The sequence below is a fragment of the Tursiops truncatus genome, chromosome 6 (genome assembly GCF_011762595.2).
Source record: "Tursiops truncatus isolate mTurTru1 chromosome 6, mTurTru1.mat.Y, whole genome shotgun sequence".
Classification (NCBI taxonomy): Eukaryota; Metazoa; Chordata; class Mammalia; order Artiodactyla; family Delphinidae; genus Tursiops; species Tursiops truncatus.
The window spans coordinates 33,802,184-33,815,660 of NC_047039.1; the positions used below are offsets into that span (position 1 = coordinate 33,802,184).

The 13,477-nt window shown below is 33.4% G+C and overlaps 1 protein-coding gene and 1 long non-coding RNA gene across 7 annotated transcripts in view; one reads left to right on the forward strand and one right to left on the reverse strand.

The window, feature by feature from the left end:
- Positions 1-13,477, forward strand: part of GKAP1 (G kinase anchoring protein 1) — a 78,514-nt gene that overhangs the window by 63,566 nt on the left and 1,471 nt on the right. For 3 of the 5 annotated variants that reach the window (XM_073806022.1, XM_073806024.1, XM_073806023.1), the window contains 4 exons: positions 4,258-4,355; positions 7,878-7,941; positions 11,240-11,310; positions 11,818-11,895. In XM_073806022.1, coding sequence (XP_073662123.1) covers positions 4,258-4,355; positions 7,878-7,941; positions 11,240-11,310; positions 11,818-11,895 — 311 coding nt within the window. Of the gene's footprint in view, positions 1-4,253; positions 4,356-7,877; positions 7,942-11,239; positions 11,311-11,817; positions 11,896-13,477 lie in introns of all 5 variants that reach the window. The other 2 variants (XM_019940349.3, XM_073806025.1) reach the window with 2 other exon arrangements.
- Positions 1-13,477, reverse strand: part of LOC109550738 (uncharacterized) — a 51,494-nt gene that overhangs the window by 17,539 nt on the left and 20,478 nt on the right. The window lies entirely within an intron of this gene.

Here is a 13,477-nt window from a genome sequence, read left to right on the forward strand (position 1 = left end):
GAAAAGCAAGACTTCCATCCTGCCACACCATGTCCCTAAGCTTCAGTGTCTGTTGAATCAAGTGCAGATGTCCTCGACCTGACATTTAAAGCCCTCAAGCTTTTCAAACTGAGAGTCCCAACCCACTTAACCAGTCCTGAAATCAATTTAGTAGATTGCTACCAGCACTAACCAAAAAAAAAAGTTGTCAGCATATATGACATCTGTTCGTATTTTATGAAATTTGTTTCTGTGTATATATATATATATAACATACAAATACATACATACACTGACATGTATGTGCATTCTGGGTCACGATATAAAACATTCCTTAACATGGGTCGCTGTCCAGTAAGTTTGAAATCATTGTTCTACAGTGTAGCTTCGGCCTAAGTAACTTCAGCTGTACTCTTTCCAGTTTTTTCTTCTAGCTAGAGCAGAGCACTCCTATCACAGCGCTGGATCCTTCCCAGCTTTGCTCAAGGTTCATTTCACATGCCGTCTCCTCCCTGAAGCTCTCTCATTGCCCTATCCCAATCCCAAACACAGAAAATCTGGATATGATCTTTCCTTCTTTTTCTATACCTCATAGCATTTTGTTTTTCTTATGGCACATTTCACACAGCACATTTTTATTTGTTATTATTTTTAATAGATTACAAATCCCTTGTGGACATAGACTTATAGACCCTTTTATCTTCATTTTAGTATAATGTCTTCTACTTAGAAGATAAGTTTAAAATTTATTTAATGAAATATAGGACTTCATAAAAATGAGTATACATTAAAACAATATGGTTTTCTGTTTTAAAAAGTGATGTTTGTTGTAGAAATTCTGGAAATAACTGATAAGTGAAGAAATTTTAATAGTGGCAAAAATACTTGAGGGCTTAGTATATATTTACCAGATGTTCTATTAAGTACTTAAAATGATTATTTCATTCAGTTCTCACAGTTAACTGTGAAGTTGATAGGCACCTTTATGATCCCCAATTTGCAGATGCAGTGGAAAAAAATTGACCCTAATCTCATTCACTTGGAGAAAACTACCATTGATACTTCGTTGTGGTCCTACTTTTCTGTGGATTTACACTTTTTCCCCAATAATGTAGAAACTTACATGGACCACTTTTCAGTTAAATACAGAGATGGTGAGCAATTCAGATCATTAAGTAATACATTGACTCTTGAACAACACAGGTTTGAACTGCTTGGGTTTACTTATACATGGATTTTTTTCAGTCGAGGTTGGTTGAATCTGCGGATGCAGAGAAGCCGCATATACAGAAGGCTGACTATATACGACTATGTGTATTTTTTTTTTTTTTTTTTTTTTTGGCTGCATCACATCTTAGCTGCGGCATGCGGGCTCTTGCCCCACAGCATGTGGGATCTTAGTTCCCCAACCAGGGATCAAACCCGCGTCCCCTGCATTGGAAGGCGGACTCTTAACCACTGGACCGCCAGGGAAGTCCCTGACTATGTGTATTTTTGATTTCTCAGAGGGTTGGCGTCCCTAACCCCAACATTGTCCAGGGGTCAACTGTAATGTTTTTACATTAAATAATAATGTTTATAGCTAAATTGATTTCAGTTACCCACACTGAGGAAAATTTTTTTTTTTTGTGGTACGTGGGCCTCTCACTGTTGTGGCCTCTCCCGTTGCGGAGCATAGGCTCTGGATGCGCAGGCTCAGCGGCCATGGCTCACGGGCCCAGCCGCTCCGCGGCATGTGGGATCTTCCCAGACCGGGGCACGAACCCGTGTCCCCTGCATCGGCAGGTGGACTCTCAACCACTGCGCCACCAGGGCAGCCCATGAGGAAAAAATTTAAATATACCAGTTTGATATAACATTGCTTACTACTGAGGTTGCACACTTATTGAGTTTTTATTGGTCATATGCCTGCATATAGGTGCAACTGTTTTTTCTAGTTTTTTTCATTTACCTTTTGATTTTGTTTCAGTGTTTCTGGAGATTTTTCATCAAGTTAAATCTATCAGTCTTTTCCTTTTTGTTTTCTCCCTTTCATACTATGTTCAGAAGAGCTTTCCTATTCAAAGATGTTAGCTAGTAATATTATAAAGAGTTTATTTTAATACTTAAGTGGTTTTATTTTTTTTAGTTAAAATACTATTTTATATTATTCAATGATTATATACTCAGTATAAAACAATTTTGATGAAAGGAAATTTTTAAACAATAAAGTGAAATCTTCCATAATAATTCTAAGAGAGTTATTAAAATGTTGATGTATGTCCTTCCAGGATTTTTTCTTTGTATATAGTATTACAATTTTGAGATCATACAGATGTGTTTTATGGTTCTGTATCATCATTTTTAGTGATTTCAGAGTTTTCAGTTTGTAAATTTGTCATATATTTAGCCTATATCCTTATTGTTGGGCATTTAAATTGATGTCCAATTTTTTGTTGTAACAGCAGTGAACACTTTCATAGATACTCCCCCCTCGCGTATCTATTTAAGATAAATTCCCGGAAATGAGATTTTTGGGCCATTAAAATAGTATGTATATTTCTAAGTTTGATCCAAATTTTTTCTTCCATAATCATCTTATACTATCATCTTCTTCACTAATCTCCAACCGGGCTTGCCTCTTTAATATCCTTCAAATTCTGTAGGCTCTTTCCTGCCTCAGGGCCTTTATACCTACTGTTCTTTCTACCTGGAAAGCTCTTATCTCCCTCCACTTTTTACTTAGCCAATTCCTACCCAGTCACTCAAGGTTCATCTTAAGGGTCATGGCCTCAGAGCTTCCCTGATCCACCAGGGAATAATCCACATTATTCCCTTTATAGCACTGTGTTTCTTTTCGTCATTGCTTAAACCTTGGTTTCTAATTGCAGCATTTCTTTATGTAATATCTGCCTCCTCCACCAGACAAATCCCATGAGGGCAAGAATCTTTTCAGTTCTGTTCACCATTGTACACCCAGCACCCAGCATAGGTGCTCAGTGAGTATTTTTGGAATAAAATTGTCACCACATTACTCATTAGATATAGAGAACCAGTATATATATCCTTATGAAAAGTATGACTTTGGGTTGATTTTTTTGCATTTAAATTTATTTATTTTGGTGTATGTTACAAGATGGCAGGCATTTAACTTGATTTTTCCAATTAGCCATTTGTCCCATATACTACCATTATTCTGTAATTCAGCCTTTTCTCACTTCTTTAAAATACCATAGTTAGTTATATTATAATAAATTCTTGTGTCTTAAATCTCTTTCTGGACTTTCTTTTCTGTTACATTGCTGTGTCAACATAGGTGCCATGACATGCTGTTTTAATTATTTTTGCTGTATAATATATAATTATCTGGTAGGCAAATTCTACTGCATTAACTTTTTGTTTCTATCCTGTATTCTCCCAGGTGAAGTTTTGACTATCTCGCTAAGTTCCAAAGAACAAAACTCTATTGAAATTTCTGTTGAATGTACAAATTAATATTTAGTAATACTTAGTTTTCCTATCTAAAAACATGCTTTGTTCTGTCCTTTTCAATATTTTATCATTTATTGATCCTGAAAATTACTGAATTTTATTCTTGGGGATATTTTTTATTGCGGTCTGGAGAAAATGTTTTTTCTAGTTATATCTTCTATGTGTTAATTGCTAATATAGAGAAAAACTATTTTTGTTTTATTTTTATTTTTTTATTTTATTTTTTTTTTGCGGTACGCGGGCCTCTCACTGTTTTGGCCTCTCCCGTTGCGGAGCACAGGCTCCGGACGCACAGGCTCAGCGGCCATGGCTCACAGGCCCAGCCGCTCCGCGGCATGTGGGATCCTCCTGGACCCAGGCACGAACCCGTGTCCCCTGCATCAGCAGGTGGACTCTCAACCACTGTGCCACCAGGGAAGCCCTATTTTTGGTTTTTTATATTATTTATTTTGTATTTTTCTCATAAGTTTTCAATTCTTTTAGGTTGTTAAGATAGACTAATAACAACTTGTCAGAGACCACTTTAGTATGTTTATTCCAGGATGGAAATATCATTTCAAATTCCTGATATTGTTTTAGGTTACGTTTGTAGTTTGAGATTAGGCATAAATATCTTATTTGCTTGTACTGTACATAATTACATTTATAAAATTGAGTACAAGTGGAAATGTATTCAACAGTTTAGGTTGCTTTAGAAAATGAATTAAAATTGGGACTTTTTTTCCTCTTAAACCTTTCAAAAAGGATATTGTAAATCAGAATTGGCAGAACTGTCTTTGTTCTAAAATGTTTTCCCCCTTTAGGAAGTAGTTCTAAAAGATGGAAAAATTGAAAGACTAAAGTTGGAACTTGAAAGAAAAGATGCTGAAATCCAGAAGCTGAAAAATGTGATCACTCAGTGGGAGGTTTGTATATATTTACTGTTGTAAAGTAAACTAATTCTATAAATTTGTACATTTTCTGTTTTTATTATATTGAAATATGTTTAATATTTGATTGATAGAAATAATATTTCTGCTATTTAGGTTTTTTTAATGCATTAATTATATATAATCTGAATGATAGTATATTTTTATCATAGTAAAATACGTATAACATTAAATTTGCCATTTTAACCGTTTTTAAGTGTACAATTCAGTGGCATTAAGTACTTTCTCAGTGTTGTGTAACCATCACCACTATTTCCAGAACTTTTTCATCATCCCAAACAGAAACTCTGTACCCATTAAACTCCCTATTTCCCCTTCTACTGCAATCCTTGATAACCTCTAATCTCTGTAAATTTGCCTATTCTAGGTACTTCCTATAAGTGGAATCATGATATTTGTCCTTTTGTGTCTACCTTATTTCACTTGGCATGTTTTCAGCATGCATATCCATGTTGTAGCACGTATCAGAACTTAATTCCTTTTTATGGCTGAATAATACTCCACTGTATGTATATACCATATTTTTTGTTTATTACTCTGTTGATGGACACTTGCACTGTTTCCACCTTTTGGCTATTGTGAATAATACAGCTATGAACATTGATGTACAAGTATCTGAGTCCCTGCTTTCAATTCTGTTCGTATATACCTAAGAGTGGAATTTCTGGATCATATGGTAATTCTGTGTTTAACTTTTTAAGGAACCATCAAACTGTTTTCCATAGCAGCTGTACCATGTTACATTTCCACCAGCAATGAACAAGGGTACCAATTTCTTCACATCCTTGCCAACACTTGTCATTTATACAATTTTTTTTTAAACACAAGCCTATTACTCTCCTCTTTTCTTAGGCTTTTAAAAAAATCTCTTATTCATCTCAAGTATCATTCTCTTTTTGAACTAATATTTATTCACTCAACAATTATTTGTTGAATGCCTGTAATAGGCCAGGTGCTTTTCTAGACCCTGTGTATGTAATAGTGAAAAAGAGTCAAGTTCCAGCCCTGCTGGTTCTTATATTTCCCTTCCTCGTCTACTCATGCCTTTAAGAATTATCCCTGTTAAAAGCTTTTTGAACTGCACCCACTTCTGCCTTAGTTTTTTCTTTGTCATTTATATTTTCTTTTGCTTTTTTTGAGCATTTACCATGTGTTAGGCACAGTGAATACAAAGATGAGTTAGTAAGAAGCTCATAGTCTAATGGAGAAGGTAATCATGTAAATAATTGCAGTACAGTGTAGAATTTGTGATTGAGATCTGACAGAGTGCTCCAGAAGCCCAGAAACAGGAATAAATCCGTTGCTGCTATTGAAACTTGGTAAAGGTTTCACCAAAAAAAAGATAGTTTTTCCAGATAGAACAGTGCATACAAGGCATGAGAATGGTAGGAAATGCATTGTTACTGATGTTTAGAGAAATGCGAAGTTGTAGAAGGTGAGATTGGGGGTGTTAGTTGAGGTTAGTATTTGAAGGCATTTGCATTTTAGACACGGAGAGGGCAGTGAAGGCTTTAGAAGGGAAGTGACATGAGAATTTTTTTGTGGAAGATAATGCATATAGCTGAGGCCTGGAGTGAAGACTGTCTGGTAACAAAATTAACAGGTACTGAGTGTAAGAGGAAGAACACATTTTGAACTGGTTTGGGGAAACGGAACTAATAGATCTCGTTTTGGACATGTTGAGTTTGAAATGGCTGTGGATGCAGGCATAGATGTTCAGGATGTTGAACATCTGTGTTGGACACATTGGAGTCACACCATACGTGCGTTTAACTTTGTGTTCTCTTTTTCATGAAGTTAAAAATACTAATGAGGGCACTGTATATTTCATATGTTCTTTATTATAAATTGCACAGTACTAGGATTTTATACTCTTATGTTTTCATAGATACATTTACTCTTCAGGATTGTAAATGCAAAACTATATATGTTATTTTTATCGCAGTATAAAGAATATTCAGGGGTAATTTTGTTCATTTGCAATTTTTGCTTTATGAGCTGGCTTTAGGTTTTGAAGACTAACTAAAGACATGCTTCCATATACACTGATCTGAACCTTGGAGAAAAGGCTTGAGCTAGAGTTTGATGAGATATTAACATTGATTGAAACCCTGAGAGTGAGAATTTCATAGTGGATACAGTTTTATATTCCCAGTAGATATATTTCTATATTCATAGTGAGTATAGTTGTAGTTGACTGTATTTGTTTTTCCCCTTCATATTTTTATGTTTCCATCTGACTTATCTCCCTCTTTCATTACCTAGCTTCTCAAAAGTCCTACTCCCTTTTATGTTTACTTCTTCCATTCAATGTATTGTCTGCAGTATTACTCAGTAACATTATTGATTTATCCTCAGCAATTTACTGGACAGAGTATTTAGTAAAAGTCATCTACTGGACTTAATTTAAAATACATCAACTTTGTTTTACAAGAAAGATTTTTGAATCTGGTAACTTCTGTACATATCTGTGTACATGTTGAGAGAAGAAATGACAAATTTCTTATATTGATCTGTTTTCTTTCCCTGACCTCTTGTATTTCTATAGTTACTAAATATATTGTTTTCTCGAATGTATTAAATATTTATAAATACTTCAGTGTGTGCTATAAGACACGTTGAATAAGAGTAGTGTAGGGGAAAAGTTCCCTGGAATATGGATGTTAATGTGGGAACACAATTCCAAAATTGTTTATAATGTATAATTGTGTCATTCATGTAGTTTGAAAAGAAGCTAAGCCATTTTTTTTAAGTTGAAAAATAACTGAAAGATACTTCAGTAAATTACTAATTCATTTCAGCCAAAATGTAAGTAATTCAAAAATTACTTTAAAAATATTTAATGAAATAACAAAAGATTAGTAAAGCCTTAACTGAGCAAATATAAAACTGTGCTGTACAGTAACTACTACACGTGGTGTAAAATTAATACACTACATGGGTTTTAAATACATAAAAGTAAAATTTAAAATTTTTATATATAAAAATTAAATAAAATAAAAATTGTAATTAAATAAAACTAAATACAGTTGAAAGTCATTTTCTCAGTAACACTGGCCACGTTTCCAGTAGTTAGCAGCCACATATTGGACAGTGGCCGATAAAGAACAGATACAGAGAGTTCTAGTATAGTACTGGTATAGAACTATGAATCATTTTTCTTTTTGTTTTCATATAATTATTTTGAATTGTATAAGGATTTTATTTGAGGAAGAAAAGAGAAAGACTCTTCAGGAAAATTTAGTTTTATTCTGAGTTTTCTCCACTTTTACTCTACTCTTTTTAAATACAGTCACCTATAATATTGATTTGTATTATTATACGAGGGATTTAATTAAGTAGTAGATAGTTGTGAATACATTTTCCTCCATCTTTTTTCTTTCAGAAGTAATTTATGTCTTTGAGCAAGCCTAGATTCATAGCTCCATAAATTGGTAGTAAATCGTTAATTATATCATTTACTTTTTAAAAATTAAATCTTTTTTCCTTGATTATTAGGCAAAGTATAAAGAAGTAAAGGCAAGAAATGCACAGTTATTGAAAATGCTTCAGGAAGGTGAAAGTAAGTGATTTCTGTGTTTTTAGAATTAAAAGTTAATCTTAAAAATATTTGAAGATAACTTTTCAAGATATATGATTTATTAATTCAACAAAATAAAAAGGTTTCCCAAAGGATACAAACTGGATATTGTTGATAATTTTATTATTACAAGTCTCCTTTGCAGCACCTTAGTATTACACAAGTTTACAACTATTCAGCTAAGAAACTCTTGAAATTTCAATTCTTATGAATTATTGGAGTACATTTAGAGGCAAAACAAGAAAACATTTGCTTAAGATTCTGTTTATTAATTATTAGAGGAGAAGGCCTGTCATGATTTTAGGTTTTCCTTGTACACCCCCCCCCCCCCCCCCCCCCCCCCCGCCACCAGCCCCGACTCTTCATACTTTTGCTGCCACTCTAAACTTTTGGCAGTAGATTACCAGCAGGAAGCCAAGGAAATCAATCAAAAAAGATTAGAGATAATAACATTAGTAAAGTTGATGTTATATGAAACCCCCCAAATCAATTGCATTCCTGAATATGAATACCTAGTGATGCTAACCTTGAAAGCTCTCTGAAAATTTTCCATTAATAACAGAAAGGGAAGCGTGTATTAAATTTGCAAAAGAAAATGAACCATAAAAGAGACATAAAGAAAGACATGAATAAATGAGAAAGTCTTCTGAATAGACAAAATTAAGTGTAATAAACAATTTCCCTTGTTAACAAATGTTAATGAAATCCCACATATAGCTCCTGTGAGTACTGTATAGCACTTGAGAAATTATGAAGCTCACCTTAAAGGATAAGTAAACAGGATACCCTAAATTGTTTCAAATATGAAGATACTGGGAGTGGAATTGTCCAACCAAATATTTAGACTATTAAATAACAGTTATCAAAAACCAGAAATCATGTCCAGCTGAACAGAATATATAGTCTTGAAGTAGAGTCAAATACTTTTTATAACTTTATGACTTTTATAATATAACTTAACTGTTACAAGCTTAACTATGATAAAATAGAAGTTAAATAATAATGGGAAAAGGCATTATTTGAACAATTAGATATCAGTGTCCTGAGATTGATTTAGATATGCTTGTCACTGAGCTCCATGTGGATCATTTAATGAATAAAATTATGAAAATAATTGTTTACAAGATGTATTTCTAATTGAAGAAAGTAAGGGTATCATTGAACATTGGATGTATGATTTTTAAACACCTAAAAATAAAGTAATATTCCTTAAGGAAACGTTTGTGAAAAATGAGAAAATTAACTGATAAAAACTTACTCTCAAAAATAGATTAAAGGGGCTTACCTGGTGGCACAGTGGATAAGAATCCTCCTGCCAATGCAGGGGACACAGTTTCGATCCCTGGTCCAGGAAAATCCCACATGCCGCAGAGCAACCAAGCCCATGCGCCACAATTACTGAGCCTGTGGTCTAGAGCCCACGAGCCACAACTGCTGAGCCCGGGTGCCACAACTACCGAAGCCTGTGTGCCTAGAGCCCATGCTCTGCAGTGGAGAAGCCACTGCAGTGAGAAGCCTGCGCATGGCAACGAAGAGTAGCCCCCGCTTGCAGCAACTAGAGAAAGCCTGCGCACAGCAACGAAGACCCAACACAGCCAAAAATAAATAAATAAAATAAATAAAGTTTTAAAAATAGATTAAAAATGGCTACCAGTAAATAATATCAGTGTCCATACTCAGTGCTATAAGTAGTCCAAGTAGAACAATTTTATACAGGACCATGGCATGAAAAATACAGTACGTTAGAGTTTACAAACTCTAGCATTTATAATATAAATGCAGTCAGTTATGTTACAGTACAACGTGTGTTCCTAAAAATCACTAATCTCTATAAAATCATACAGTTAAAACCACAAAGTTTATGGGGAAAATGGAGTTAGGAGCATACAATACTCAAAAATTTCATCAGTGACACATTAAAAAAAAAAAGGGAACCTATAACAGTAACAGTTTTATACATGTTAAAATGGTTGAATACATAAATACTATAATAAATATGGCACTTCACTTTGAAGACAACCTAAAGTTTGCTGTAGAAGTAGGTTTCAGAAGGGTTGCAGCTTGTGTGTGTTAACTGTTAAGTGATGGAAGGATGGAAACTTGGTGTGGTTCTTGACACAGTGCGCTGAAATAGCTGGTAGATATTTGAGGTGTGTGAGTGGGTGCAGTTTTCTTTGTTCATGAAATTGTGCTTAAGCATTAAGTACACAATTCATGTTATGTTCATGTTGTTCCCTGATGTATCAATCTCTTTGAAACACAAAACAGCATTATAGGAAAATTGACTGTAGTTAAAATATTACATAATTGTTAAAAATCACTACTTCTCAGTGAGTGTGTTTAATTCTGAGGATGGAGGAGTAGAAAGTATAATTTGTAAAAGTTCCCAAGTTGATTCTTAAGGGACTGTGATTTGTTTCTTGACACAGCATCTCACCTTAGTGCATATCATATTAAACTGTGAAAAATAAGTTTGAATGACAGAGTTATATTGGTGGAGCTCTGGTGATATCAGTACTCTTATATATTTGGACATTTCCTCCTTTACTCATTTTATTAGTTTTACTTCTTCAGTCTCTCCTAGCTTTTCAAAGTTGAAGAATTAGTTTTTCATGTATTATCCTTTACCATAGGTTAAGTAAATTGTCAGCCATGTGGAAATTTTTAAAGCTTAGGGAACACAGAGGCCAAAGAACAGATCTCTTGCTTCCCCAAAGAGGGAAAAACCTCTAGATGAATGAACAGTTCTGAGACCACAGATGTTATATGATTAACTGTGCTCATATGAGCTAACACTTATTTGATAGTGCTTTAATGGTATGAAAAGTCATATAAAAATAATTCTTGTGGACCTTATGATATGCACACCTTGACAATTTAACAAAACAAAACAAACAAAAACACTCTACATTGTTTTTAAAATCTTGCTTTAAGATTAGTTGAGGCATTTTAAAGTTTTTTTCCCTATGTGAAATATTTTATTTTCTCTGTCCTTGTCCTTTTCAGTATAAATGGAAAAAATTAATCTTTTGTCATGTCTGTACAATTAATATTTTAACACCACAGAAATGTAGAATTTCCAATAAAAGCTGCTGTGGTGATAATAATGATCAGAATTTACCAGTGAAAATTAAGAGGTATATATAGGGTCAAGGAATACATTAAGTATGAGGACAATTAATCTTTGCCTGACTGTATTGCTGTCTTGGTTCAGTAAAAGTATTGTTAAAGTATCTGAGTGATTGAAAAGATTATACTGCTGTTTTTCCTTTTTTGTCAGTGAAAGATAAAGCAGAAATACTTCTGCAAGTTGATGAATCACAAAGTATCAAGAATGAGCTAACGATACAGGTAAGAAAAACTATATATAGGACTGGTTATAGTAAGCTGTTCTTTAGTCCTGAATTATGAAACTTGACTAAACAAAAACACAGCCCATCAATACTGCAAACCATACTTCATTATTATTATGTAATAGCAAATGATTGAAAATTCTGTTTACTGAACTGAGGGAGGTATGTATGTCCTAAAGAATAGGGGAAGATAAGGTTGTATTTTAGTTGATGTGGGCTGAATATAGAGATAGAAAGGACAGACAGAACTTATCCTGTTCATGGACTTGATTTTCTCCCCTTCCCATCCTTATTCTTTGGTCTTGTCTTAGAACAGTGAGCTTGCCCTATGTATCTTTAATATACAGCTGAATAAAATGCCTAATTGAAATTGTTTGTGAGGAGAGAGGTTCTCTTCTAATGCTCATTAATCTCATAGTCAAAAATCATCATTGTGAATAACAATTAAGAGTATTTACCAAAAAAGACCCAAAAAAGTCTTCTTTTATTGAATATTTGGTTATAGGTAACTTCACTTCATGCTGCGTTAGAACAAGAAAGATCTAAAGTGAAAGTATTACAAGCAGAATTAGCCAAATATCAGGTATGCTTTTATAATTATGAAAGTGTTTTCATCACAGATAATACATTTGGAATAGGTATATACATGTGAGAATAAAGGTACTATTTTATTCTTAGGCCAAAATTTATTCACCAAACATATTGATGATTTTGTTATTATTGGTTATATAATTTACATCATAGAAAATGTTAAGTTTATTCTAGACATTAGTATATACAGCAATAACTAAAGTAACTCAAAAAGACCTTTGGTACTACATAGATGATGTGAGATATGTGCCAGTGAACCTTATCGAGGGAAGGTACATAATGACATTTATCCCATTATATAATAAGTTTTATCACTTGGGTACAGCAATCTCTCCTAGATATCGTCATTGTAAAGATATCTTTTCCCCTTTGTAATTAATAAATAATATGTGAAGTTATAGTTTGAGATTGTATGAATATCCTTTTCTTTTTACCCAATGATTTTAGCATCCAGATTAATGATATTTTTATCAGTTATTATTTTGGTAGTTGCAAAATAGTGATTTTTCTAATTCTGTCATTTCGTCTGCATTTACAAGATGGCATTCAGCATTTTTTTCAGGGTGAAGCAGTAAACAATATCAGGGCTTTGTTTCAATATATGTGTATATGTATATTTGTGAATACACACAAACACATATATTTGTATATACATATGTATGTGTGTCTATGTCATGATATAAAATGAGTTAATTGATGTGGGGGGTCATAGTCAAAAAAGTTCGAAAGCCACCACTGGTGGCCTAGAGAACATAAAAGTTGTTTAGCTCCAGCTTTGACATGTCATCAATCCAGGAAGGAAGATTCCCTTTGCCTGGGAAGCTTTGAAAAGGATCTTTGAATTATTATTATTTTTAAAAAACTCTTGTTTAGAAGAAAGGTAAGAGTTTTAAGCTATATAACATTGGTACCTCTGTATAGTGGGTATCTACCTTGTAGAAAGTTTTTTAGTAAATTTATTTTTTATTTCCCTGCTATCAGGAAATCTTATTTTTAACACCTGTCATTATACATCTCAAGTTTCATATAACCTCTTCGTACTTTTTTTTCTCTGAATGAATCTTTGCAAAACTTTTATTTGGTCAGGACTGAATAACAGCATTCTCATACTTGATTTTTTTTTTTTTTTTTTAAAGAAGGTTTGTTGTAGACATGTTTTTGAACACCAGGAGGGAGGTTATGGGCAGAAAAAGGGTGAAACAAAGAGAAGCTGCCAACATTATTAAATGGGTCTGGGTTCCATGTGCCCTTGATATAACCACCACTCTAAAAAATGTGCTTTCACAGACAAGTAGTTCCCAAACTTGGCTGATCATCAGAATTTCTTGGGAACTTTTTGATTGTTCAGCCCACTACTAATTATCATAAGTAAATAGGCTGGGACAAAGTCTAGAGATCAGAATTTTTAAAATATTACTACTTAGGTGATTCTAGTAATTAACCAAGTTTGAGTATCATTGCCATAGTTTACAAAAATGTAGAAAAATTATAAAATTATTATAAATGCATCAAACCATTATTTATGGTTAAAATGGAGGGTAGAATAGTTATGGATGATTAAATTTTTTTGTACC